This window comes from Zonotrichia leucophrys, chromosome 6 (genome assembly GCF_028769735.1).
Source record: "Zonotrichia leucophrys gambelii isolate GWCS_2022_RI chromosome 6, RI_Zleu_2.0, whole genome shotgun sequence".
NCBI classification, from domain to species: domain Eukaryota; kingdom Metazoa; phylum Chordata; class Aves; order Passeriformes; family Passerellidae; genus Zonotrichia; species Zonotrichia leucophrys.
In genome coordinates this window covers 33,278,363-33,303,190 of record NC_088176.1, presented here as the reverse complement: position 1 = coordinate 33,303,190, position 24,828 = coordinate 33,278,363, and the positions used below count along the sequence as shown (strand labels likewise).

Here is a 24,828-nt window from a genome sequence, read left to right as displayed (position 1 = left end):
ATTCCACTATTCTCCGCTTCCTCACACTATCCTTGGCACAGGCCACGATGCCACCGGCCTTGGCCACCAAGAAGGGCTTTTTGTCTCCTTTTTCCTTTTTCCCCTCAGGGAAGCCCTCAGCCGCCCGCCGCCATGGCGGCTGTGGCGCCCCTCAGGGTGACAGCGGGGCGCTGCCCTCCTCCTTCTCCTCCTGCAGCAGGCCGGGCACAGCTCGGAGCCGCCGGGAGGGGCCGGGCCGGGCCGGGCACAGGAGGAGGAGGAGGAGGAAGGGGCGGCGCTCGGCTGGGCTGGGCCGGGCTCGGCGCGGCCATCCCCGGGCCCCGCATCGCTGCGTGCGCGGAGCCGCCGCTGCAGCCGGCAGGATGATCGCCGCCCAGCTCCTGGCCTACTACTTCACGGAGCTGAAGGAGGACCAGGTCAAAAAGGTCAGATGGGCATCCCCCCGCCCAGGGCCGCCCCCGCCCACGCCTCTTGGGTTTTTAATTTTTTTTTTATCGTTAAAAAAAATTTTTTTTTTTTCTGTCCACTCGATGGTTTCCTTGCTTTGTCCCCAGAGCCACCCAGCTGCGGGAGGAAGGAGGGATAGCCCCGGGTTTAAACTCTCCAGAGCATCGCCGGTGGAGATGGCAGCGGGGTGCGGGTGATGGATGCACAGCGGCCGGTCCAGCAGGACCTGGGGGCTTTGGCAGTGAGCGATGGGAATGTGATGGCTTCTCATGGTGTTCGTCGGCACCAGCATCCCCGGAAAGGGAATTTCCCCTTCTTTCCGAGGATGCCTGAGAGCATCCCCAATCGAGCAGGCGAGGAGCAGGCAGTTTTTGAATTAAGTGCCGCAGGAGGATCGGAATTTACAGGAAATGGTTGTCGGCTGTGCTCAAAAAGAAGCATTTCTATAGGCTTCTTTTCCTCCAGCATTAGGGGGTTGCTGCCGTGTGGTTGGCACAGCGCTGGGGTCGAGCACTGCCACAAGGAAAAGGGAGCGGGGCTCAGGATAAATAAAAACATGGCAGTTAGATCCAATATCCGAGCATATTGCAGAGCTGTAGGGAGCGGGGAGCCTGGGGCTCGGATGTGGGGACACGAATTGGGAAAATAATTGCAAATGTCGGTGAGTCGGGCTGACGTCAGGAAAGCGAGGCTTCCCCTCTGCCACCTCCTCAGGCGTGCGTGTGACCCACCTGAGTGTGTGGCTGTGGGCATCCCTAAAATATTCCGGGAAAGCCTCAATGACGGCATTAGTAGTACTGATCTGTAGTGTTCTTGGGGCTTGAGCATCTCCCCAGCAGGAGGAGAGCGCCTCATCCATCCCTGTGGGCTGTGGCTGTGCCTGGGCTGGCCTCAGCTCCAGTGTGTGGGTGACCCACCCTGCCCCACTCGAGACGGGCTCAGTGTCCCTCGGAGAAAACCCAGCACAGCTCCCCATGGTTTCCACGTCTCCTTCCGTGCTTTGGGGCTTTTGGGGGCTCTCCTGAGGAGCCAGAGGCTCAGCCTGCAGCCCTGCACCGCCTCTCCTATTGCCTCTCCTATTGCCAGGCCCTCTGTGCTCCTTTTCCTGCAGGATTTGTGAGTGCTGCTGCCGGTGCCAGCCGTGCCTGCCCGGCCAGGGCCTTCCTTCTCTGTCTCGCTGTGTGTGTTATATTTAGAAGGCCAAGATAAGCAGGAGTGTGTGTGGTGGTGAGGGCGGCAGAAGGGCTGTGGGGAAGGCTCAGAGAAACTCTGCGGTGTTCTGGGGGTTATTTATTGCAGGCTGGTTTGGCACCGTGGGGCTGCTATTGTCTGGCAGTATGGGAAACCATTTGGCCAGGGAGCTGTAAAGCATTCTTATGGATCAAGCTGGTTTTGTGTGGAAAAGCGGAGAAAGAAAGAAAACCCAGTCAAAAAAAGCAGGCTACTGTTTGTAGAGGCCGCAAGACATCTTTTCCTGTTTGTGTCCTTTTGGAGCGGATATTGAGCCTCCTCAGTCGTGGCTGTCCTGTGGGGAGGATGCCTGTGGCAGCTGGTGGGCTCCATTCCCTGCTCCCCCGTGGGGCAAAAGTGCTCCTGCTCCACCTCAGCGTGCTGCTGTGGGGTCTGTGCTCCATCAGTGTGCGGCTCCTAGGGATACGTGCAGGCACGGCTTCATTTCAGGTCCCTCCCTCTGCTCCGGCTTCCGGGAGAGCAGCACTTTCTGCTGGTACGTGCCCGTGGCTCCGGGCTGCCGAGCAAGGCGTGGTCCCTGCTCTCCCCGTGGGGCTCCCGGGTGCCAGGCTGCTCCTCTGCCTCGCTGCTCTGCCACAGCCATCGCTGGTGGCACGGCGGGCAGGTCACCTTCAGGATGCTGCTGTGGCTCACAGGAGGGCTGGGAAGGGGTTAAAAGTACTGACAAGCCAAAGCTGAGCTTTCTTCTTCTCTTGTGACCTTCTTTTCCTTTTTTTTTGTTTTGTTTTAATTCCCATCTCTGAAATGCTCTGCAGCTGCCTTTCCACGGTGGAAACCCTGTGGAGGAGCATGGATGGGGCTGGTGGTTTCAGACCCTGCATCTAGGAGCTAGTGCTTCTGTACTGGCTCTGCTGTGTTTGTGTGTACCCCCTTTTTTTTTTTTAAATTGTCATTTTTTGAATGTTTCTCAAGATGAGTCCTGGCAGGGTGGAGGTGTAGAGTTGGAGGAAGGGGTTGCTCATAGTGAGAACCCTGTGGCCCCTGCAAGAAGGGAGTGTTTTCCAGTGAAACCACTCATAAAGGCACTTCATGCTGCTTGGCACTGTGTCATGCCCTGTGCTGTGTGAATACACATGTGGTCCAAGCAGTTAAATTATCCAGATGTTTTTGCAGACATCTGTCACCTGAATGTTTGTGACATTGTGGCGACAGAGCAGGAGCTCAGCGCCCTGCCTCAGACAGGGGGCTTGGCCCAAACTCAGCTGTGGCCCCCATTTCTCTGCAGGGCTGATTCCCATCCCGAGGGGTGATGGAAACACAGGGTGTACCTGTGCCGCTGCCCCGTGTGGGGAGAGCTCTGTACAACTTTGTAAAGTTGCCTTTTGTTCGCAGCAGGTTCGTACCTGCTGTGGCTGGCCCCGGCAAAGGGAGCCTCCAGGTGTTGCCTGGTTTCTGCGTGTCAGGGGAACAATATGTTTTTGTTGTCTTACCTGAGCGAAGGAAAAGATCTTGCCATCCAGGAAGGAGGACGTGTGGATGTTTAACCTTGAAAAAAACCGTGTTGGAATGTAGTATAAAATGTAACAACTAGTATCCAGGAGAGCCCTGTGTTGGTGACCCGCCCCTATAAAGGCTTTTTAGGAACCGAGCTGATAAATCATCAGTAAGTGCAAACAATTTCCAAATGTCTAAACTACTTGTTTTAACCTGCTTTGGCTCCTGATGAATCTTCCTCACGCTGAAAGGAGTATGATTAGTTCTGCAGAAAAATGTTTTCGTGGTGAAGGGTTTTGGCACGAAGGTAAAATAGGTGCCGATGATTTCTGAAATTGTTCTGGGTGTGCTCTCTTCTTGGATGCCACTGGCTGCTGTCAGTGTCTGGGGATGGAGGCGTGTGTTTAAGGAATGGCCTTTAAGTTTAAGCTTAAGCTAAAGGCACTGCCTGTTTAATATATAATTATTCACAACTGCTGCAGTGGCTGGATTTTCAGAAACTTCTTTTCTCCAAGTACAAACTGCGACTGGGAAAAATTATGTGCATGTGGTTCAGACGGTGAAATCCTATTTTTAAAAAATTGCTCACCGATTGTGTCTCTGGTTTGTTTTGGTCTCTTTTGAGAAAAAGACCAAAAAAAAGTGCCTGAGCTCTTAGAGGAGGACCCCCATAGTGGCAGTGTGGGAAGATGCCCTTCCTCGGGGGGCGACTCTGGGGTGGCAGCTAAATAAAGGAGTGTTTTTGCTCCTTGTCTGCAATTGTTCCTGCCCTCTGCCATCCCCTGGGAAGGAAGGGCTGGTACCTGTCTCCCACGGGAGCCTCGGTGGGGCTGCTCCTGTGTGTCCTGGGCAGCCTTTCCACAGCTTCCCCCGGCTGAGCTTTGCTTTGTGATCGGCTTTGATTGCCGGCGGAGCAGGGAGTTATTAAACCTCCGTGCCATAATCCAGCCTCCAGCCCCCCCTGCCTCGGGTTATTTATGGCTATTTGCCGGGAGTTCTCCCTTGGAGGGCTGCGCTGACTCCCTTGCTGCCACACTGCTGGAATGACTAACCCTCCTCCCGCCAGGGAGAATAAAAAACCTGCCTTTTTCCCCCTTATTTTATTTTATTTTTTTTTTTAGTTTTCCGTGGTTTTGAAGCCGTGCCACGTAGGAGTGACTGTTTTCACTCGGTGTCCCCGCCCCGGGAATCTCGGCGGCGGAGATGGATGGCCCGGGTGCCGTGCAAAGCCATGCAGGGGATGCTCCCTGCGTGGAGCGTCCGGCCCAATTATGTAAGGGCGCTGGCCGCGCTCATTGGTCTCTCACGGCAGCAGAAAGAGCCCTCCCTCCCTTTTGCCTCGCTGCTGAGGGCAGCGCAGGGGCAGAGGTGGGGAGAATGGGCTCGTCAGTCCTGACTGTGCAAACGCCACAACCTGCGCTCACAGCAGCGCTTTCGGTGAGCGGGAACCCTTCCGCCCTGCTTTTGGGAGGAGGATGCAGCGCTGGGGCTTTGGAGAGGGGTGTATGAGTCTGACTGCGAGCGGTGTTTACTGTAGCTTTCACTGGGAGAGCTGGGGAAGCGTCCCTCTGAGCGGCAGCGTGGGCTGCTGGAAGCTCAGCCTGAAAAAGAGGTTGGTTCCTCCCCTCCTTTTTAAAGGGAGTATCCTCATGCTCTGACATCATGGCTTTACACACTCTGCTAAAAAAAACATGGCAGGGTTTGCCATGAACGAGAGACCTTCTTGCTTAGCCAGACTCCAGCCTCTGCATCCATCCCCACGGCGTTTGGGGCTGCAGAGAGGGCACGTCCCATCCGTCCAGGATTTTATTCTTGGAGTGGAAGGATGCCCGTGGCTGGCTGTGGTTGTTGCTGTGACACAGCAGGGATGTGGGGATGCTGCCCTGGGGTCTTGCATTCGGCCTCTGTTGCAGAGAACCTGAGCTCAGCTCTTCTGGCCTTCAGCTGTACGCCTGCACCGTCACGTCACCGCTTCGTGGGGAAAATGCACGGTCTCATTTCACCGTGGTGTTATCAATCATGGCATTGTTCCTCTGCAAGCCACGACACTGAAAAGTTCACGGCTTGTGCAGCCTCTGGCTGTGTCCCCTGTGGTCCCCAGCCCTGTGCTGGGTGCTGTGCCCAGCAGCACTCTCCATGCCTTCTGCCTGCCTGTGTAAATAAGTGCTGGGTCATGGCAGGAGGGTGCCTGGCTCAGGGAGATGCTGTCTTTGGGGAGACCTTGAGTAGGGTGGGCAGGAGTGCTTTCTGTATGAGCAATTAGATTGGTGCTGCTTTTATGGTCAGCTGAGGGTTTAATGAGATTTTGATTGCATTTCCTTTGTGAAGGGCATTATTCATCGCTTCCTGTCTCAAAGTCCCTGGTATATGGAGTGCTTGTGTGCCTGTGTTTTACATAAAGTGGTTTTTTGTGGCCTTGGTCTTGTAAGACACAAATGCCAGCTTGGAGATGAGCTGCTCTCAGGGCTTCCAGAGCAGCCAAGGAGACACAGGGAGCCTTGGCACAGAGCTGGCCTGGGGTTTAAAATGAGGTGGCTTTTCCAGTTTTGCTGAGGACAGAAAACATGGGCAGGGTTTTTTTTTTTGTCTTGCTAAGCTGCAAGCAAAAGTGATCCCAAAGGTGTGGCTTCGATCTGAGCCATTTGTGGAACCAAATTTCCAAGGCAGGTAAAGAAACAAGGCAAGAATAGACTGGCAACTGAGGCAAAAAGGGTGGGAGGTGTGTTTGGCAAGAACCCCTCCAGGCCATGTTGTATTTTTCAGGCATCAAAGCATCTCTCAGTCTTCCTGACAGTGAAGGTGGTTGTAATATTATGGAAAGCACTATTGTTGGGAAGCTAGGACTGCCTCCTTTTTCCAAGGAGGTAAAGCAAGCTCCTGTCATTGGAAGCTGCAAGGGAGAAGTCAACAACTTTTAATTTGATGTTTTGTCATGAGGAGGAAGGTGCCATCTGCTCACAGTCAAGTTCTGTCTTTGCAGACCCTCTGTTCGTTGTAGCTTTGGAATGGGATAGAGAGAGTGGTTTGCTACATCAAAATAATTTTTTTAGCCTGTGATGTAGCCCCAAAACCACTGTGGCAAGTCCTTCCCAGTTTAAACACAAAGCACCCCTGACACCCACAACTCCCAGCTGGGACAAGGTGCCAAAAGAGGGAATTTTAGCTCCATGGACAGTCAGGAGAGCTGAGAAGTGGGGCAAGGGCTGGAGGGGGTGGTGGAAAGATGGTTTTGTGTGGGAGTGAGGAGGCAAAGTGATGTGGGGCTGCCATGGGATGACAGTAGGATGGAGCTCACCTCGGGAGGCCTTGGACTCGTACGTTCTCCATGACTTTGAGTCAGAAGATAAGGCATGAGGCTGTGTCCTGAGCTTGTCCTGGGCCGTGCTGGGGCTGCAGCAGCCTTGCAGAGAAAGAGAGGGCAGCCCTTGATGCCGGGGTGCTGTGTGTCCCCCCAGATCGACAAGTACCTCTACGCCATGCGGCTGTCGGACGAAACGCTGCTGGACGTCATGGCTCGCTTCAGGAGGGAGATGAAGAACGGCCTCTCCAGGGATTTCAACCCCACAGCCACTGTGAAGATGCTTCCCACCTTCGTGAGGTCCATTCCTGACGGCTCAGGTAAGCAGCTGAGGGTGTGTTTTCCATAGTCAGCACATTTGTTGGAAATGCACAATGTCCTACCGAGAACAAGAGGGATTTGCTTCCTGGCAAGCCCAGACAGCATCTCGAGGGCAGCCTCCCCTCTGTTCCCACAGATTTTGTGATTCCTTTGTCAAAGGCATTTTGGTGCCAATGGAAGGGCCCTTCCTGGCAGTCATTCACTATCCCTCAGTACATTTACTCTGAGACCTGTCTGCCAGCAGTCAGTACTTCACACAGATGATTTTTGATTCATGCAGCTCACACTCACATGACCTAGAGTCCTAAATACAGTGGCTTTTAGTGATGTGCTGTTTCCTTTAACATCTCCTCTTCTTATTTTTTCCCCAGTGGAACTGTGAGCCATTACAGGCTGGATTTGAGTTTCCTGGCAATAATTTTGCATTTTGTAGCTTCCTCTTCTAGACTGCCTTGGTGGAAAACTCACAGAACTTGAGGAGGATGTAGTGTGTGGCTCCAAAGCTGCTGCTCTGGTGTGCTAAGCTTTTTCCATCTGGATGCAGGACTTGTTTTTTCCATGCCCACTGTACCAGATAAAAGTGGCACAAACTGCTATCAGACACCAAAAAGGTGTTATGTTGGTAATTGAGAACAAGATTGCCTCTGTTACTTAAAAATTACTATGTGTTTTTAAAAAATACCATATGTAGAGCATCTAAATGTATTTATAAACATTATATAATAGTGTTTATTATTTAGTAGTAACACTGGGTTTCCCTCTCATGTAGCATAAGCTGGTTAACTAATGTGGTGCCTACCACAAATTAACTAGTTTGGTGCCTACCTGTGTGCAGAAATTGCAAGAACTGCATAACAGAGTTATTACCTATTTTCAGGCTTTTTTTTTTTTGAGTTAAAATGGAGAATTTATTGGTGAAAGAACATGAGGCCAGGTGCTTTGTGTAAATTGGTGCTGCTGTCTGGCAGGTGGAATTCTTTGATAGCTTTGCTTTGCTGTTGCTTTCTGCCATCTCAAGCTTTTAGTTGAGATGTGACTTGCTGTCTGAGGAAAACCAAAGGGAGAATGTGTTTGAATCCTCTCTTTCCCTTAATTTAGCACTGCTGGCTGTTATGTTGAAATGTTGTGTTGAAATCTGCAGCCTGTTGAGAAAACCAGAAGCTGCCAGACACACAGCTGGGTCGCAGGCAGAGGTTGCACTCAGGGTTTGCACACGAGGTGACTTGAGGGCTTTTGTGTGGAATCCCAGCATTTCTACTGGGCTCCAAAATCCCTGTTTTTTCATTGACTTGAGTTCATTTGAGCAGTGCCTTGTCCCCAGTTCCCTGCTTGGTCAGGCACTGCTCAGTACCAAACCTGAGTCAAATAACTTTGAAAACTGTTCCATTGTGCAATCTGGGAAGATGAGAGGTGGCCCATGAAGAGGAGGACCTGCACATGGCCAGAGAAGTGTGATGAGGTTGAATCTGGGAAGATGAGAGGTGGCCCAGGAAAAGGAGGACCTGCACATGGCCAGAGAAGTGTGATGAGGTTGATTGGCACTGCTGGGCCCCAGGAGGAGCCAGAGCAGTGAGCAGCCCTGGCTGTGTGCTAGGCGTGTCTGTGTGTCAGGGCATTCATTTCAGATCATGCATTACACACCTACTTAAAAAAGAACCTGGTGTGTTGTGTCCAGGGCTCTCAGTTCCTGCTCCTGAGCTGCCTGGCTCCTGCCAGCCTCTCCAGGCTGGGCACAGTGTGTGTGTGTGTGTGTTCCTGAGGTGCCTGCCTGGCTCCTGCCAGCCTCTCCAGGCTGGGCACAGTGTGTGTGTTGGTGCTCCTGAGTTGCCTGCCTGGCTCCTGCCAGCCTCTCCAGGCTGGGCACACTGCTGCCAGTGCCTTGGTGTAATCAGGCAGTGCCTTGGCCAGTTCTGCAGCACTCAGTGCTGATCTGTGTGGGTGTGTGGGTGGCTGGAGCCCCTTTGGATGGGTGTTGGACAAGTAGAGCCATTCCATTGTCCCTGGAAGGGCATGTTCTGGGCCCAGGTATGAGCAATGTTTGCTCTGAGGGGGTGTTGTGGCGTTTCTTGCCCTGACTCACCCAAGTGTGCCTGGCACAGCCATGGCACAGGTGCTGCCAGGACAGGTGCACAGCCCCTTCCCTCTTCCTCCCAAAGCTGCTGGGGGGCCCTCAGGGATTGTGGCTGTGTTGATGTGCCCAAAGATGGCAATTTGTGCCTTCAGCTGTCCCTCCGTGAAAGCCAGAGGCTGAAAGCCTGCCCTTTTCTCTGGCCTGTCTCTAATTACTGCCTTGTAAGCTCTTTCCTCTGAGTCCAATTATTATTATGGGAGCTGACTATTCAGAAAAATACTGTTGTTTAGTTTCAGATCTGTGCTTGTGTTCTTTTTCAACAAGGAGTTTGTGAGCAATAATTCTAGAGACTCTGGAGGTGTTGATGTTAGCAGTTTTTCCCCCCCTTTCATTCAGAGTTGTTTAATTTACAAAAGCCATGAGGTTTTTCAGTCCCCAGTGCCCAGAATGGCACCTCAAGCTAATTCAAAATGCTTTCAAAGTCCAGATAAATTCACAGCAGGTTTGATTGGGCCTTGGTCTTACAAAGCACAGATTAAATGCTGCTACTTGGGTTTAATTCCACAAGTACACGAAGAGAAAACTCTAGTTGCATTCAGAAAGCTTTACACTCTAGTTCAGAGACCTTTTAAAGGGTGAAGGATGATTCTTAATAATTTTTTACCTTGCAATGAGCTTGATGGTGCTGGAAATCAAGCACCCTAACCCGTTAATTTATTTACAAGGAAGGTATTTCAGAAGTGTAGTGTTTGTTTGAGGTAAACACTAAAAAGGGCCATCTGGTCCAGTGTTGATTTTCCCATTAGTTCTTGGGGGTAATGGCCTGCACTCAACAGATGATACCCATAAGATAAAGCTTATTTGGGTATTTGGCTTAATGAGAAACTTGTGCTCAGTGTTTGACTTCCAGACTGGCTGTGGTGAAGTGGGTTATGAATTTTTTATGCTGAGCCAAATAACGGGAGCTGCATCTCCAGTTTGTGTGTGCTCATGCTTTAAGTGACATTTGTACTGGTGCAAAGCAGTGTTTAAAGCCACACTGCTCAGGAGCAGGTAGGGAAGCACTGCAAGATCTGTGTTTTACCAAACTCAGCTTGCCCATGTCTTGGGCAGCAAGAAGGACAAGTTACATTGCAGTGCAGTGAAATTTGGAGGTGTATTAGAAGTTGTGGGCTCCCCCTGTAATTTTGCTGTGTTTTTCTGTATGGAGTTTATTGTTCTTAGTGGTTTCTCACATGACAGTGTTTTGTTTCTGTGTTACTCTGCAACCTTGGAAATCCAAAGGGGCATTTGCAGTGTGTTTTTGCCTCTCTTGGTCTGTTTCTGCTAAAGATCCTGTCCTGAGGGACACCTTGTGCAGCTCATCAGCTTTGCTGACTGGGATGAGGCTCCCAGAGGTGCAGGGGGTGATGAGGAGGAGCAGCTCACTGGGTCAGACTTTAGGAGTTTTGACATGAGATTGGACAGAACAATCTCAGAGGCAAGAATGGCTCTGGAAATGCTCGTGGATAAATTGCATACCTGGAATTTTCATGACAGCCTGGGGTCAGAAGGCTCTGGGAGCTGAGTGTGTTTGAGATAAGATGTCACAACAATCTTCCCAGCTGCTTGAGCTTCTTCCACTTTGAGTTTAGGCAGAAGTGGAAAAACAGCAATGTTAGGAATGGCCTTCAGAAAGCCACAGCTGATGAGGAAGATGATGAGAAAACTGCCTTTGCTCTGCTGCCCTGTGAGCAGCCTCAGTGAGCGTGGGGATGCCATGCACAGACACAGATCCTTGCCAAGAGCCCTGGTGATTATCTGCAGCCTGGACACGCACTCCTGTGTGAGAAAGCTGTGCTCTCTGCTTCCCTAAACATTATCTTTTGGCAGACTTTGGCAATCCCTGTCTTTGCTCCCTCCTCTGTAGGGCACGAGATAGCACAGCAGGTCAGGCAAATGTGTTTGCCTTGCTCTGCAGGGGTGCCAGAGGTGCCATTGCTCTGATAGCCAGCCCACGTGCCTGCAGTCTGTGACATTGCAGGCTGCTGGATTGGCTTCAGCTCTCTCCAGCACAGGGGGAGATGGAGGTACCCCAGCTCTTTCCTCCTGGGCAGGTATTGGGAGCTCTGTGCAAGGCATCACAACTTCTCAGTAACTCCTGCAGCAGTACAGGGCTGGTTTTTTAAGCTGTCCTTTCTCTGACTTCTCTTATCTGTCTGCAGTTTGTAGTGAATCTCAGCCTTTCTGGACACAAGATTAGGGGTGGCTCCTACTTCCATTACATCTGTGTGTAATTTGTTGATTTTAGAGCAGCCACCATCCGCTGTTACTTGCCAAAATGACACAGGTTTATTTGCAGCAAAAGGCTGTCAGTGGTCTGGCATCCCTTCATTTTACTGTCTCTGCTTTCAACATCTCTTTTGGGTCTCTCCTGAGGTCTTTGCTCTGCCATCTTCATCATGAGATCTGGATACAGACTGGAATTCAACTTCATTGCAGTTGCCTGTGTATCAGTGGTGTTGGCATTGCCATTGCACCAGCTTCCTGCTAAATTTAGGGAATCAGATCAATGAAATCAGGTTCACGTGGATGCCCTGCAGCTGCCACTGTAGGGACTGGACATTTGCTTCAGTGCTGCACTTAACCAAGCTTGGTGTTTCCCAGATTTGTATTGCACGTGATTTTTAATCACTTGTGTCTTGTTTCCCACACAGAGAAAGGAGATTTCATTGCACTGGATCTTGGTGGTTCTTACTTCCGAATCCTCCGGGTGAAGGTTTCGCATGAGAAAAAGCAGACGGTGCAGATGGAGAGTGAAATCTACAACACCCCAGAGGACATCATGCACGGGAGTGGGACACGGGTAAGCACCTCTTCCTTGGCACATCCCTCTGCAGATTAGCTCCTTGGGTTTTAGAAAATCCCACAAGACTGAGCTTAGCTTTGTAACAGCTGTACCTACAGCATGCAGACTGCACCTCACTGAAAAAAGGAGTAAGCAGTGTGACAGAGCATGCATGGGTGCTGCAAACCTGTCATCCCATGGGAGACTTCTGGATAAGAGAGGGGAAAAAATGGCTTAGGAATAAAAATTCTGGCTTTTATAGTCAACTTACTTTGCATTAGTACAAATGGAGAGCAGGAAAACAACTGTAAGCAATGAACATGACCAGCCCTGCAATTGTAGTGTTGGATGAGGGGTAGGAATCACCATGACAGCCACATCTCTGTGCTGGCAGTCTGAGCAACTCAGCATTCATGAAAAGTACAAGTACACTGAAAAAATTACGGTACGGGAAGCTGATAGAATGTGTTGGCACAGCTTCACTTAAGTTTTGTTGAGTAATTGAAAGGGTTTTTTTTTTTTTCAGTCTTCCCTGTTCCAAGAGTAGAAAATATTTGTATCCATTCACTTGGATTTCAAATTGAGCTCTTTGAAAGTGTTTTTTTTTTTTTTTTTATGATCAGGAAGTGGATTACACTGGCAGATTTGTCTCTGTGTCAGCCTAAGGCAAAACAAGTAATTTTCACTGTTGGAAACAACAAGGTTTCTACACTTTTTATTAGAATGAGGTGCTGTTCAGGAGTGTGAGACCTGCAGGAAACGTAAAGCTTGTTTCAGAAGAGCAAGCAAAATAGCAGAGAAAGAAAAATTATGGGAACAGCATTTTTACCTTTCATTTATTTTCTGTAGTCACCTTAATACCTTTATTGTCTGTATGTAATAAGTGAGTGTAAGATGGCACTCATGGCTTGTCAGTAGAACTGATAAAAGCATTGCTGTCCTATCTGAACCACAGCAGTGAAATGACCTTCTTGCAAGGACTCTTCCTAACCTTATTGCTTTGTTTTTGGGCCAGAAGGTTGTGCAGTGGCTTTCCCACAGGGTGGTTTTGGAGCTGAGCTGAGCTGCCTGTGGCTGCCAGGGGCAGGGAAGCTGGATGGGCTGCTCAGAGGCAGGGTGGCAGCAGGGGTTGTTTGTTTGTCCATGGATGGGTGTCAGGAGCTGGAGGCTGACAGGAGCTGTCAGAGGATTCTGATAAGGGTGGAAAGGAGAAGCTGGGATGGGAGACATCAGGTCTGCTTTCTTTCCATGTCTTTGTCAAGCTGTGTTTTAATTTTTCAATATCCAGAGGCCATTTGGCTGCTGGGAAGCAGCAGTGTGGAGCTCAGGCTGATAGGCTTTGTCATGGCTTTTAGGCTGAAAGAAAGGCAAGCAAGGCTTCTGCTGACCCCATGGGCACAGTATTGAAGGACCAGGAAAACGAGAGCAGAACTTGGAAGCATTATCAGAACAGCAGCTGGGTTTGGAGCTGTTCTGTGATGATATCCAGTGCTTGCTATGTGCCCTCAGAGGGAAGCATGGGGGATGCCCAGGGGGCAGACAGGCAGCTGATGATTTGGTGCTTGTGACTGATGCTTGAGGTTTTCTGACATGTCCGAGCCAGATTCGTGGAATACTTGGACTGAGCTGCCTGTGTAGGGTAGGCTGCTAATGATTTCCAGCAAGCTGTGTCATTAACTTTGCTGAGTTACACTCCTAAAGCTTAGTGCCTAATCAGCTTATTGAAAGATTGTGATTTATGGCTTCACATCTCACTAACATGGCTCATTTTGATATTTTCTACTTCACGGCATTCAAACTTCCAGTTTTGTCCATCTGTCAGGCATGGGCTCACAGTTTTGCCAGTCAGAGACAGTTTCCCATTGAAGTCAAGGATAAAACTCTGATTCACTTCAGCAGTGTAATAGCAGGTCTAAAATTTGTAAGAATCCTGCCTCCTGTGTCAGCTCAGTGAATGGGAATGTACCTGAGACTTGATTTTGGTGTTGCTTTTTGTGTTCTGCCACCACTGCAGGTAACTTATGGATTTGTGGCTGTTCTCTGGATCTGAAACTGTGGTTTCCTTGCTCCTTAAAGCATCCCCACTGAGGGGCTTGGGTCTGAGCTTGGATCTCCAGTTGCTTGTCCAAGTCTCCTGTCTGCTGGCCAAATGCATCCTTGTGGAGACCTCTTGGAGCCCAAGAGGCAGCTCCTTGGTCATGGGAATTAAACCTGATCTGTTGCTCAGGGTCTCAGGCTGTATTGCCTCAGGTCTATAATCAGACTGATCCTTTCCTCTTGGCTGTGACATTCTCTCTGTCCATAATTTTGACATGTGATAAAATATTTGGCTCACATTGTTCCCTACTGCAAATCTGTGGGTAAAAGAAGATTTTGATTTTTTCCTCAGTGCACCTCCCCTACTTTAATGGAATTTTACTGGATTTTTGTAATGTTGCCTCTACTGTCCAGTCAGAGTCATTTGGCACTGGTGAGGTTTGAATGTTAATGTGGGCATGGACACACACTTTAGTCTCCTCAGGAAAAATGATGAGTGTCAGTGGTAGCAAAGGCAATAAATGCCTGTCTTTTTTCTGCTTTAGAGCCATGCCATCCCTCTGTGGTTTATGAGCAGCAGTAGCACAGCCAGACCCTGCATCAGACCCTGTAGTCCTGGAAGCAGTTGAAAGTTTAATAGGATTGAGTATTCAGCAAGATACTTTCAGATGGGAAGCATAATCAAAGCACACACTCCTGCTGTTTCTGTGTTCCTCCTGGAGAAGTTGCCATATTTTATTATGTAAATGTAGTTCTTCTCCTAATTCCTCTGTCCCTCATCTGGACAGCTGAAAATTGTCTTCCAGAAGTGCAGCAGAGTGCATTGCATTCCCAAGTTGTTTCTCTGCGTGGGCTCAGGAAAATGTCTTTGATTTGCCCAGGGCAATGAATGGCAACATTCTCCCTGGGAAACCACTGTACTTTTCCTTAATCAAATCTGACCTCATTTAAGGCATGACTTTAAGGTGTTCAGTTTAATTGTAACATTACACACACTGCTTCTTGACCTGCTTTGAAGGACAGAATATTCCTATTCATCCTTTGTAATTGCTGCAGTCTGTCTGTAGTACATTCCTGTCTCTCCAAGACTCTCAATTGTTCTTAATAAAGCTGTGTGGGCTAATTGGAACCAACAGATGTCTTTGTGCACTCCCTCCCAGTTATCCCCAGTCTTCTAGGCAGATTACCTCCTCTCATCCCACCAATGCTGTAGATAAGATTTGTTTAATTTTCTTTGGGTTTTTGCTTTTCAGGGAGTTAAAATGTGAGGCCCAGTTATATCCTGGGGCAGGCAGTGACTTGTTAATAGCTTGCCATCCATCTGTGCTATGGGTCAGTTGAAGGCATGTCTGGCTTTCTGGTGCTGGTAAATACAAACCTGTGGTTTTGTTGTCTCAATTGCTCAGGCTTGATTTCAGCTTGGAGCATTGCAGGCTGCCTGCATAGTTCAACCTTTCCAAAAATGCAGAAAATATCCCCATTTTGGGTTGTTTCTCAGAACATGGGAAATATTTAGATGAATCCCTTGGGTTTCCTTTTTGTTTGTTTTTTGTATGCTTTGGGAATAGATTTGAGATGATGTTCTTTTGGGTGGCTCCTGCAAAGTGCTGGGTTCTCTGCTCTCAGCAGTGCTTGAGTGAAGCAGATGTTGTCTTCTCTACATCACTGTAAAAGTGCTCAACCTCCTCTGGGACTGGATCCCAAATGTTCTTTGGACTGGCTCCTTCCTGTTATAGAAAGGTTAAAAGAGCATTTCTGTTCTCATCAGATGTTAAGTGGAAGGGTTACAGCAGGCTCGAGAGCCACGAGCCTCTTGTTTCAGGAAGTGTTTTTATATGGGTGTAAAAGATGCCTGCAGAATTAGGTGTGTAAAAGGACAGTCCATTTCATAATGTATTAATTATTAAGGTGTTAATATGCCCTGCTTGAGAGTACTTTCATAGCTGTGCCATTTACACATCTTTTAAAATCTGGAGAGCTGTTTTCCTCTTTCCCCTCACTCAGAGCAGTTTTCATATGGAGTTTGAAACATTTTCTCCCTGAAGCTGTATCTCTAATCACGGTGGTTTTATATTTTTCTTACAGCTTTTTGATCATGTTGCTGAATGCCTGGGAGACTTTATGGAGAAACAACAAATCAAAGACAAGAAACTGCCAGTCGGGTTTACATTTTCCTTCCCCTGTCGACAATCCAAGCTAGATGAGGTAAGAAGATTTCTCAATTTTCTTAATACACAGAAGAGCTGCCATGTCATTAAAGCAGTATCCCAGACAGGTCTCGTTTTGGGGATAAATGAGTATTATATTTCACTGTCAGACTGTGTTTGTGTTTATGTTTCTGCCTGAAAGAGCTGGGTGACAAAAGAGGAGGAGACAGCCAATGTTTTGTGCTGAGCTCCTCAGTGTTACTGCTTACCCTCTAAACATGGCAGTGGTTTTCCCTGCCTCCTGTGCAGCCTTTTTCCCCTCTCCCTGGGGTGTGGGGAAAAAGGGTTTGCTGGGATTTGCTGCCCCTCACAAGGGCACAGGGATCTGGATCCAGGTGTCTGTGCCAAGCAGGATCCTGATCCTGGGCACTAGGGCCACTTGGAAAGGTCACCTGGAGCCAGCCTGGTGCCCAAAGGGATGGGATAACCAGCCTGTGCACTGACTGCTGAGATTCCCATGGCAAGGATGGGATAACCAGCCTGTGCAGTGACTGCTGAGATTCCCATTTCAAGGATGGGATAACCAGCCTGTGCACTGACTGCTGAGATTCCCAGGGCAAGGATGGGATAACCAGCCTGTGCAGTGACTGCTGAGATTCCCATTTCAAGGATGGGATAACCAGCCTGTGCAGTGACTGCTGAGATTCCCAGGGCAAGGATGGGATAACCAGGCTGTGCAGTGACTGGTGAGATTCCCAGGCAAGGATGGGATAACACACCTGTGGCAAGTGGACTGCTGAGATTCCCATCAAGGATGGGATAACCAGGCTGTGCACTGACTGCTGAGATTCCCATGGCAAGGATGGGATAACCAGGCTGTGCAGTGACTGCTGAGATTCCCATGGCAAGGATGGGATAACCAGCCTGTGCACTGACTGCTGAGATTCCCATGTCAAGGATGGATATAACCACCCATGTTGGGAGGATACTGTGAGTGACATTCCCAGGACAAGGATGGGATAACCACCTGTGCAGTGACTGGTGAACCCTTCCACTGGCCAAGGATGGTATAACCAGCCTGTGACTTGAATCCAGCAAGATGATACCCATTTTCAAGGATGGGATAACCACCCTGTGCAGTGGCTGGTGACATTCCCATGGCAAGGATGCTGTGGTGTTTTCCTCCTTTTGCTCCTTGTACCACAAATGACTCAGCAGGCTCCTTGTACAGCATTACCATGGCAACGGTGTAGCAAAAAGTGCAGGAAAGTTAAATCTGCACAAAACACACAGAGGTTGCCCTGTTAAAGCATGGCCTGCTTTTCCAGCTAGGTTAGTGTGGTGCAACAGCCCCCAGATGCTGGTGCTGAGGAGGGCAGGTGAGGCCATGATTTTCATTACATTTCATACTTGGGCAGTGCTGAGAGCTGCACCCAAGGGTGCTGACTGACTGAGGGTCTGGAAGCAGTTCAGAGCAGAGAGCTGCCTTTACCTGCATCAATCAGAGGAGATGAGTTGATCCTGGGGCAGCTCTCCCACCTGGCTGTGGTGCATGGTGAGGTTCCTGACCACAGCAGAGCCGTGCTGGGGTTGTGGTTGTGAAGTTGAGTTGCCCTTGGGAAGGTTTGTTTGCTGCATGATGAAAGGTGCTTGTTTGTGGGCTGGTTTGCTCAGGCCAGCTGGGATGGAGTCCTGCTCATGTGGGACAGGGGCAGGCAGCACCAGGGGTGCCATGGGGACACCTGAGCAGTGCCAGAGTGGAGTGGGGCAGTAACAAGGCAAGGGAGGGTTCCTCTTGAAGAGAAATCCTACAACAAAAAAAAGATATTGACAGTTTTGCTGATGTGTTTTGAGTCTTTGAAAAATGTTTTTTCTGGATTCTGTGGGCCAGGTTTGTTCTTGGATTGCTGCTTCTGTGAGGCTGTGCTTGCCTGAGTGCTGTTTTCTTGTGCTTGGGGAGCAGGAGGAGGCAAGGTGGTCCCTGTTTGCTCCAAGGGTGACAAGATGGGCACTGATGGTTGGGCCCCACTCAACCCTGCTGCATTCCAAGGGCTCCTTTGTGCTGCCAAGGCTTTGCTGGGGAAGGAGAAATTCCTTCAGTCACGCTGAGAGGAGCTGCTCTTTGCCAGTGTGGTTTGACCAGTTTCTTATAAAAGTTTAGTGAAACAAGGTGCCCTTTTTGCCCATGAAGGCTGTGCCAGCTTTGCCCACAGTTTCCCTGCACAGCAGCACGGGGCTTTGCTGGGTTTCTAAATGGTGCCCACGAGGGCAGCACATTGGGAAAACTTGCACAAACTGAGTTTGTGGTCGAGGGGTAGGAGAGTATCTCCTTGTCTGGAAAGAGCTGCCCCACCCTCTGTTCCCTGTAGCTGTCTCAGTTTGGAGGGAAAATTTGACTTTTAAGCTGAGATATGGGCAAACATACACTTGGGCAGTGGCTGCTTGTGCCTACAGGCTTCAGCTTTTCTGGTTTTTAGCTGCTTGGACTCCTGTTGTGACAGATGTGAATATTGTGGTGGGTATGGAAAGCTGAGCTGGTTTGAGTTGTCCTTCTGTCAGTTGATTACTGTCAATACTCTTTTCCCTCTTTTATTATTATTTACCTGTACACTGAATGCTCTGATTCAGCCAGGAATTATGCAAATAGCAAAAAATCAGTGTAGTCATTACCTTGGGGGATTTGCAGGCTCCTCAGGATGGTTTGCAGGCAAGGAATTCAATACCAGGATTTCCTTTTTGATCTGTGCTGTAAAGTAGGGGCATGCATTGTTACATCTGCAGTATTTTCATTTGCCTCAACCCATAAACACAATCCCACAGTTAAACAAGCCCAGACAGATGGGAGTCCAGGCAGTGAATGTGCAGCAGCCTGATCCCCGCTGCAGCTGAATCCTGGACATGCCAGCATCACATCCCTGCTCTGTAGTCAGTCCTGTACAGTCAGCTTTTTCTGAAAGCACTCTATCTCCATGGCCCAAAAGGATTAAATGGTTTTCCAAGAAAAACTGTCGAGGAGTAGCAGGGAGAAGAGTAGGCTGAAAATACAAAATGCAAACACACCATTTTCTAGCAAGGGAGGGGGGAAAAGAATTTTCCATCTTTCATCTCACTGTAATTGGGCTCTAAGATCACCAGTTGTCTCAGGCTGGGTTGTTAGAGGTCTGTCACAGACATCTTTTATGGAAAATCCTTTCCTTAGGATTTTTCCTCCTGAGAAGCTGAGATGCCTCAGGAACAAAATGTAAACAATGATTATCTGCTCTGTGGAATGCAACAGGTGCATCTGTGATTGGGCTCATGTGGTTGTTTCTGATTAATGGCCAATCACAGTCAGCTGGCTTGGACTCTCTGTCTGAGACACAAGCCCTTGTTATCATTCTTTCTTTTTCTATTCTTAGCTAGCCTTCTGATGAAATCCTTTCTTCTATTCTTTTAGTATAGTTTCAATATAATGTATATCATAAAATAATAAATCAGCCTTCTGAACCATGGAGTCAGATCCTCGTCTCTTCCCTCATCCTCAGACCCCTGTGAACACGGTCACAGAGGTCATGTGAGAGAAGAGACCTGAAGATTCATTTGAGGTATAAAATCTTGTTTTTAAGGAAAAAGAAAAAAAATCAGTGTGTGTCTTATGTTGAATGTTGCTGTGTTGTTTTCTCAGGGTTTCCTGATAACCTGGACGAAGCGCTTCAAAGCCAGCGGAGTGGAGGGAGCAGACGTCGTGAGGCTGCTCAACAAGGCCATCAAGAAACGCGGGGTAAATTGCACTACTTCTTCTCTTTTAGCTGCATCTCAGCTTTGTCAGGGACCTCTCTTCATGTCACTCACTTGAGCAGGTGGTCTGAGTGGTGGTGGAGCTCTGCTTCCCTGCATGAAAGTGCGTGGGTTTGCTGGAGAAACGAGGCGGCGCCAGAGCTGCCGTGCGGAAGCTGTGATTTTCCTCACAGCACTGAGCTGAGTTGCTGCGTCGTGGATTTTTGCTGGCAACCTTCAGTGATTTTATCACTCTTCAAATACTGAAGAAGTGCTGTGTGGCAGTGCTGTGGCTTTTCAGTGATACCAACACTAAGTCCCATTCCCGAGAAACTTGTTTCTCCTTTTCTCCTGGACTCAGCTGAGCTGTGCACCTGCTGTGCGTGGGAGCAGGAGAGGAGCTGAGCTGAGGAGAAGGGGATTTCAGGCTCAGCAGGCTCTTGCTCCCTGCAGTTCCTCTGTGTTGACTTTATAGAGAGTCAAGGTGACCAGCTCGCTGATTTAAACAAATAAAAAGGCACTGAGTGTGAGAGGGAATGAATCTGGGTTTGCATAATGCTTGCAGCCAGGTCATATGCTGATTACTCAGCATCCAAAAATTCATTGGAAACTGTGAAGTATTTGCTTTCTTTGGGCAGTTGTGGACTCAAGCAAACCTGAATTTTGCCCTCACCAAACAACATTGGAGTCAGTTACTATCATTAGACTTGGCAGAATCTCACACACGGAAGAACCTGGAAAGGAATGGCTGCGTGTAATTTATTTAATTACATTATTTTTGCATTAAAATCTTCACTTGAAATAAAACACATTGATGATTTAAGTGGATGTATAAGAAACATTTTTTAGATTGACACCTCAAGCAACTGCTTCAAACCATTCCATGATGTTTCAGTGCAAAGCTCCTTCTCCCTCGTGTATAGCCCTTTTCTTTCCTGCCTGTGTGCTTATGTGAGAGCAGGCCTGTGCTCTCTAGAGTGATCCTGGTGCTGTTTTATTGCTTGCATTCGTCTGCTCTCACTGCCTTCTTGGCTACGTGGGATGGGGAGCTGGCAGACAGAACAGGGAATATTTTAAGAGATGAGCTGTGGTATTCAGACAGATTATTTATCTCCTGTTCCTTGTGAGACTCTTTGCTGAAAGGAAACCGGTGAGGAACAGGAGCAGCGTTTTCCAGAGCAGCCCTGTGGCCCAAGCTGTTGGAATTTGAAATGTAGGGAATTCTCAGAACTTTGGGCCTGACAGCCAAAGTTTAGAATTAAACACAAGATTTGATCTGAGACCTTGGGAAAAGCTTCCAAACTTAGGTGCTAGAAGCAAGAATGTGGATTTATAGTTTGAAGCAGAAACACCTTAAGCTAAGTGGAGGAAAGTTTAGAGTTTAAGATATAAAAATGAAAGTAGCTGCAAGGGTAAACAAGAAGTTTAGAATGCAGTACTGTAGGTTTATTTGTTATAATATGATTGACAAAGAAAGCTTACACTGTAGCATGAGTCCATAAGATGAAATATTTAATGATTGAGTCAGAAACATATATAGTGTTTTATTAGTCAATAAATCCTTGTAACTAGGAGTCTTGTGACCTTCTGAACCACGCAGTAAAGATGTGAGCCGAACTCACCCTTCCTACCTATGTCGAAGATAAAAAAATAAACCAAAATCATCAAAAGCAACTCAGAGCTCCTGTCTGTAACTCATTGAGAACTCTTTCCAAAATGCCCCTGCCCTGTTGCTCCCCAGGACTACGACGCAGACATCATGGCAGTGGTGAACGACACCGTGGGCACCATGATGACCTGTGGCTTTGACGACCAGCGCTGCGAAGTCGGCCTCATCATCGGTAACGCGCGGGGCGGGCGCGGGCTGCTCTGCCTCTGCCGCTGCCTCTGCCCGGCCTGCTCAGCACCTCCTGCTCTGCTTCCCCCCAGGCACGGGCACCAACGCCTGCTACATGGAGGAGATGAGGCACATTGACCTGGTGGAGGGGGACGAGGGCAGGATGTGCATCAACACAGAGTGGGGGGCCTTTGGGGACGATGGCTCGCTGGAAGACATCAGGACCGAGTTCGATCGGGAGATTGACCGCGGATCCCTGAATCCTGGCAAGCAGCTGTGAGTCATTTGTGGATGTTTGGTTTCTGTTCTGTGCCCCATTTCCCTCTTGTGTTAGCAATTCTGCAGCTCAGTAAAGCTTTGCCTGTGGCGAGGCAAGACTCTGGGTGGGCTCTGCTTCCCAGTGTTGCCCGTGGGTGACTGCTGTCCTCTCCTGCAGGTTTGAGAAGATGGTCAGTGGGCTGTACATGGGGGAGCTGGTAAGGCTCATCCTGGTGAAGATGGCCAAGGAGGGGCTGCTCTTTGAGGGGAGAATCACCCCTGAGCTTCTCACCAAAGGGAAGTTTGAGACAAAGCATGTTTCTGCCATTGAAAAGTGAGTAATGTATCCCTTTTCAGTCCTTGGGCTTCACAGTGACTCTGAATGTTAATTTTCCTGCTCTTGTCGCTTTGTGTGCTGCATTGGGGATATCTGCCATTCTCTACTGCCTGCATAGAGCTGGCATGTGGGGACCCCCAGCAGACAGTCTGTGCCCTCCTCCCCGAGATTTCTCCCTTCTTCTGTGTTGGGAGGAACTCTAAAGTCTGCCAGTCCACGCAGCTTTCAGGGTACGAGCTGCAGTACCTCTCTCACTGCTCACAGAGCTGCTCCCCTGCAGCTAAACATGGCAGTGAGCTGGCTTAGTGCCTCCTAGCAAATGCTTGTGCTGCTCCTTGCTGTATCCCTGGGATTGCTGGGCAGGAGGAAAACAAGTGTGACAAGGCAGAGCATTCAGTCTCGTAGGCAGGGCCGGGTGCTGCACGGTGACCTCTGAGCTATGTGCCAGTTGGTTTCTTAGAGTGTCATCACCCCTTTGCTCAGTACTCACAGGCTCTTCCCCCCTGTGTTTTTAAAATTCACATCACTGGGATAGTTGGTACCATAGTCATTGGGCTGGATTTTCTTTTTGAAATGGCAAGTACGACTCAGAGAGAACAGCCAGTAACTTCTATAATGCCTGTTCCTCCTGCCACAGTTTACTCCTCTCCCTGCAGACCATGTTGTCTGAACAGCTTTTCATTAAATTTTAGCTTTTAATTTGTTTTAACCACAGAGGTCTGTGTTGTGGACCAAAGTAATGTTGAATGGCAGTGAGAAAAATGCAATTATTGAGAAATTCAGTAACAAAGAGGAAAAATTTGCCTTGAAATCCCACCTTACTTCCTGAAGAGGCACTTTGGTTATAAGTGGGGGGTACATGCCTGTACAGCTTCAAATTTCTAGCTGGTGCTAGCAAGATGGAAGAGTCCTTAAAAAGATGTATGGAGTGCACTTAGGGATGACAAGATATATACCATTTTATTTTTGTCTGGGAAATGGCTGAGCTGGACAAGGAGAAGTTTGGCCAGAAGATTTGCTCTCAGGCTGGATGCTAATGAGGAAAAATAAAATGTAAGAGGCAGAGATTCAGTGGGGTTGTAAAAGCCTGAAAAGAGACCCGTTAGGATGAAATTGCTTAGGCAACCTTTGCTTAGGGTTTTGTCTTTCACACTGGGCTTAATTTATCCAGGCATGCAAAGGAATGAGTGTGGGATTAGGTGTGCTGAACTGTGGGGCTGCTGCTTCATGCTCAAGAGAAGCCATTTGCAGTTTCAAGCATCACTGTAATGAAAAAACACTTGAATTCCTCCAGGTCCTCCCCATGGTGCCGTGGTACCTGGGATTGCATGGTTTGTAGGTGGCACGTGGTACCTGGTACCTGCATGTTGTAGGTGCATGTTGAACCAGAAACGCTTTGGAGGAAACAGGCTTTAGTGGGAACAGTTTAATGGAAAGCTTTTCCATCTGTGAATGAATGTATGTTCCAATCCCCATGGAGCATTCTAGTGCCGATCTCTAAGAAATGTTCTTTCTAACTTTCTCAAACCCCGGGCAGGCAGGGACACCCATGTTTGGAGGTCCCTCAGTCCTGCAGCCCAGCACACACCCCCTGAGGAGTCCCCTTTGCTTTGCAGGAGCAAAGAAGGCCTGAACAAAGCCAAAGAGATCCTGACCAGGCTGGGGGTGGAGCCGTCCCCCGAGGACTGCATCGCTGTGCAGCACGTGTGCACCATCGTGTCCTTCCGCTCCGCCAACCTGGTGGCCTCCACGCTGGGGGCCATCCTCAACCAGCTGAGGGACAACAAGGGCGTGGGCCGCCTGCGCACCACCGTGGGCGTGGACGGCTCCCTCTACAAGATGCACCCACAGTGAGTGCCCCTGCTCCTGCCACGGGCTCTGCTTTGCAAAGGGCTTGTACCAGGGCATCACCCAGGTGGGCTCTGGTTTGCAAAGGGATTGTCCCAGGGCATCACCCAGGGGTCTCTGGTTTGCCTGTTGTCCCAGGGCATCACCCAGGTGGGCTCTGGTTTGCTGGGGTCCCGGGCATCACCCAGTCAGGTCTGGTTTGCCTGGTCCCAGGGCATCACCCAGGTCTCGGGTTTGCTGCTGTCCAGGGCATCACCAGGCGGCTCTGGTTTGCCTGTTGTCCAGGCATCACCCAGTGGGCTCTGGTTTGCCTGTTGTCCCAGGGATCACCAGTGGGTCTGGTTGCCTTTGTACAGGCATCACCAGGGGCTCTGGTTTGCCTGTGGTCCCAGGATATCACCCACATGGGCTCTGGTTTGCCTGTTGTCCCAGGGCATCACCCAGGGGTCTCTGGTTTGCCTGTTGTCCCAGGGCATCACCCAGGGGGCTCTGGTTTGCCTGTGGTCCCAGGGCATCACCCAGGTGGTCTCTGGTTTGCCTGTTGTCCCAGGGCATCACCCAGGGGTCTCGGGTTTGCCTGTGGTCCCAGGGCATCACCCAGGATCTCTGGTTTGCCTGTGGTCCCAGGATTCACCAAGGGGTCTCTGGTTTGCCTGTGGTCCCAGGGCATCACCCAGGGGTCTCTGGTTTGCCTGTGGTCCCAGAGCATCACCCAGGGGTCTCTGGTTTGCCTGTGGTCCCAGGGCATCACCCAGGGGTCTCTGGTTTGCCTGTTGTCACAGGGCATCACCCAGGCAGGCTCTGGTTTGCCTGTTGTCCCAGGGCATCACCCAGGCAGGCTCTGGTTTGCCTGTGGTCCCAGGGCATCACCCAGGGGTCTCTGGTTTGCCTGTGGTCCCAGGGTCACCCAGGCAGGCTCTGGTTTGCCTGTTGTCACAGGGCATCACCCAGGGGGCTCT

The 24,828-nt window shown here is 49.5% G+C and overlaps 1 protein-coding gene across 1 annotated transcript in view; it reads left to right on the top strand.

The window, feature by feature from the left end:
- Positions 1-267: 267 nt before the first annotated feature.
- HK1 (hexokinase 1) overlaps positions 268-24,828 on the top strand; it is a 38,019-nt gene continuing 13,458 nt past the window's right edge. Inside the window, exons 1-9 of the mRNA XM_064716094.1 lie at positions 268-425; positions 6,588-6,750; positions 11,519-11,667; positions 15,772-15,891; positions 19,498-19,593; positions 21,331-21,430; positions 21,519-21,702; positions 21,863-22,018; positions 23,638-23,871. Of these exons, the coding sequence (XP_064572164.1) occupies positions 363-425; positions 6,588-6,750; positions 11,519-11,667; positions 15,772-15,891; positions 19,498-19,593; positions 21,331-21,430; positions 21,519-21,702; positions 21,863-22,018; positions 23,638-23,871 (1,265 nt within the window). The 5' untranslated portion in view covers positions 268-362. The remainder of the gene's footprint in view (positions 426-6,587; positions 6,751-11,518; positions 11,668-15,771; positions 15,892-19,497; positions 19,594-21,330; positions 21,431-21,518; positions 21,703-21,862; positions 22,019-23,637; positions 23,872-24,828) is intronic.